Source organism: Etheostoma spectabile, unplaced genomic scaffold, assembly GCF_008692095.1.
Source record: "Etheostoma spectabile isolate EspeVRDwgs_2016 unplaced genomic scaffold, UIUC_Espe_1.0 scaffold314, whole genome shotgun sequence".
Lineage (NCBI taxonomy): Eukaryota > Metazoa > Chordata > Actinopteri > Perciformes > Percidae > Etheostoma > Etheostoma spectabile.
The window spans coordinates 1338811-1341438 of NW_022605583.1; the positions used below are offsets into that span (position 1 = coordinate 1338811).

The 2628-nt window shown below is 39.3% G+C and overlaps 1 protein-coding gene across 1 annotated transcript in view; it reads left to right on the forward strand.

The window, feature by feature from the left end:
• gfra4a (GDNF family receptor alpha 4a) overlaps window positions 1-2628 on the forward strand; it is a 158741-nt gene that overhangs the window by 134974 nt on the left and 21139 nt on the right. Inside the window, exon 6 of the mRNA XM_032511088.1 lies at window positions 921-1055. Coding sequence (XP_032366979.1) covers window positions 921-1055 — 135 coding nt within the window. The remainder of the gene's footprint in view (window positions 1-920; window positions 1056-2628) is intronic.

The window sequence follows — 2628 nt, forward strand, 5'->3', positions numbered from 1 at the left end:
AAAAAATACAAGCTACAAGGCTATCTTACCCTTCCTGGAGAATGACTTCCCAATCACGTCCTGCTGAAAAGCTCCAAAGGCAGAAAAAAAAAAGATCTGAGAGACCTCTGTGATAGTGGCTGGACTTTGTACTGCGGGTCGCTGCACTCATCAAAGTCCACTAAGCTGCCTGGCCCCGTGGATATGCACGATAGGAAACTAAAAACCAAGCTAAACAACTGCCACTGTCTTGTACTGTTGATTGGAATTAATCTGTAGCATTAGAGTCACTGAGGACGTATAAGCAAGCAGCTCTGTCTCCAAAGACAATCTCATTTTGAAATAATTGCCAGTCACGAAGGCTCAGAGGATTTTTCTAACAAAAGCTAGTTTCCCATACCCAATACTTTGAAATAAGAAACATACAGTATACAGTCTGTAGGCTCAATGATGTCAAGCCCTGTCAGCAACTGGGGTTGAACCAGTCAACAGTTGATCACCACTATGCCTGCCATGTCTCTTTTTCCATTCACTCCACTTTCATCTATTCCTCTTTTAAAATCCCTCTGTTTCTCTCACAATGAATACATGTACATGCACATAATAACTCAATTTTATAATTACAGCAACACTATGATGATAGAAATTTCATCATAAAGAAAGTAAGCACCTTTTATTTAATTAACGTAATCAGGGTCATTATCGGGCCAAGCATAACGAGATTAAATCAGACAATTCGGCTCACATTTGTTCAGTCTTTTGTCTTTCTGGTTTCATGGGGTCTATATAAAAAAAAAAAGAAAGCTCTTAATGACAGAGGACAACCGAGTGATGGTCAGAATTGTTGTGTTGTATACCTAGTGATGTGAGAAGTCCTTTGACTTCAGTATGCCTGTAAACATACTGAGCTGTGTTGTTTCCCCCTCTCCGCCTCTCTACAGGAAGCACAATAACTCCCAACTACCTTGACAACTCCACATCCAACGTTGGGCCCTGGTGCTCGTGCGCAGCAAGCGGCAATCACAGGGAACAATGCACCGACTTCCTCACCTCCTTCAACGACAACGTCTGCCTGAGTGAGTAAAAGCTGTCCTCTGGCAACACAGTAAAGAAAACACAAAGCGACATGTGTAAATGAACCGAGTCTGTAGTTGTGAACCAAATAAGTTATGATACTTGCACAATTCAAAATGTCTTTGATGTGCCGTGACACTGAAGAGAAGCAACCTAAACCCGCTTTTTGCCGTTTGTTTTTGTTGTTGAAGTTTTACATTTGCTGCTCTCAGAACTCCAACTCTACGTCTACGTTGTAGTTAATAGTTTTGTAGTTAATAATTAATATTGTTTGTGCATACTAGATGAACAAAAGAACACATAGCCTCTGGGAATGACGTGAACAGGAGTTTACACGTACCAAAAATATCAACGTTACACTTTTTGCAAACAGCCCAAGGTACACACTCGGTTTTATCAGCAATGGATTATCTTGGCAAAGGAATAAGGCTTTATAACATAGATTTTTAACAAATAAGCTTTTTGTCTTCATAGAAAAGTCATAGGTCTTTTATTTCTCTATAACTCGTTAGAAATGGGAGTGTTTATAGGTTTGTTCAGTGTATTTTTTAGTTTTTTTTAAAGTCTGATTTTCCTATTGACATTTTATCTATTTTTGCATGTGTATATGTACAGTATGTGTATATGCGTATGGTATCCTAGCAATGTTCATCCCTTGAGCCAGACTAATAAAGGTCTACAGAAAATATAAGTGAATAGTTAAAAGAGTACATTTAACTCTCTAATTTTTAATTTTTTTTTGCAGACAGGTGAGACAATTAATAACACATCAGTGTGTTAAATATGGAGATAAGTACCGCTATCTTAGATTGGTTTATTTATATCTTAACAAGGGGAAACAACTAGCCTGGTTCTGTCCAAAGGTTGACTTACTAAACATACAAAGTACATTGTGTCAACTTGTTTCCTCTTGCTAAACGTAAAAATAACACCATTTTATTTTTTATTTGTATGAATTTCCTATTTAAATCTTCAATTAAACAATATTTGGACTCAACCTCAGTATCAAATCCTCCCAGCTTCCGTTACTGTTCCCCGTTAAGAAAGACGAGGAAATGGAAAACGCTAACCGACAACACATCTCTAGACTCTCTCTCTCCACTTTGTTGCATCTTTCAGCATCCTTGGGGAGTAACGCACTAGTGACACATCAGTGTCACAGCAAAGACGTGATGTGGTCACATCAGTGTGTATTCATTTATTATTATTATTATTTATAAGACCCGCAGACAAACCCCCGCCTGAGTGATGGCCACAGTGACAGACCAGTCCTTAGCTGGTGGCACACTGTAAATGGGTTTCCACGTATAATATATGTTCGTATTATATTTGTCAAACTCAAGGCCCACGGGCCAAATCTGACCCATCGTAAATTTTGATCCAGCCCGCATATTAATTTAGGTTGACGGTTAATGTTGGCCCACCTAGATGTGCGCCCAACTAAATAGATGAGAAACGGTTTCAAATTATATTCACATACAAAATCCTGGTCCTCACCCACAAAGCCCTACACCACCTTGCCCTGTCATACCTCACTGTCCTCCTCTCCCCCTACCAACCTTCACGGTCCCTCAG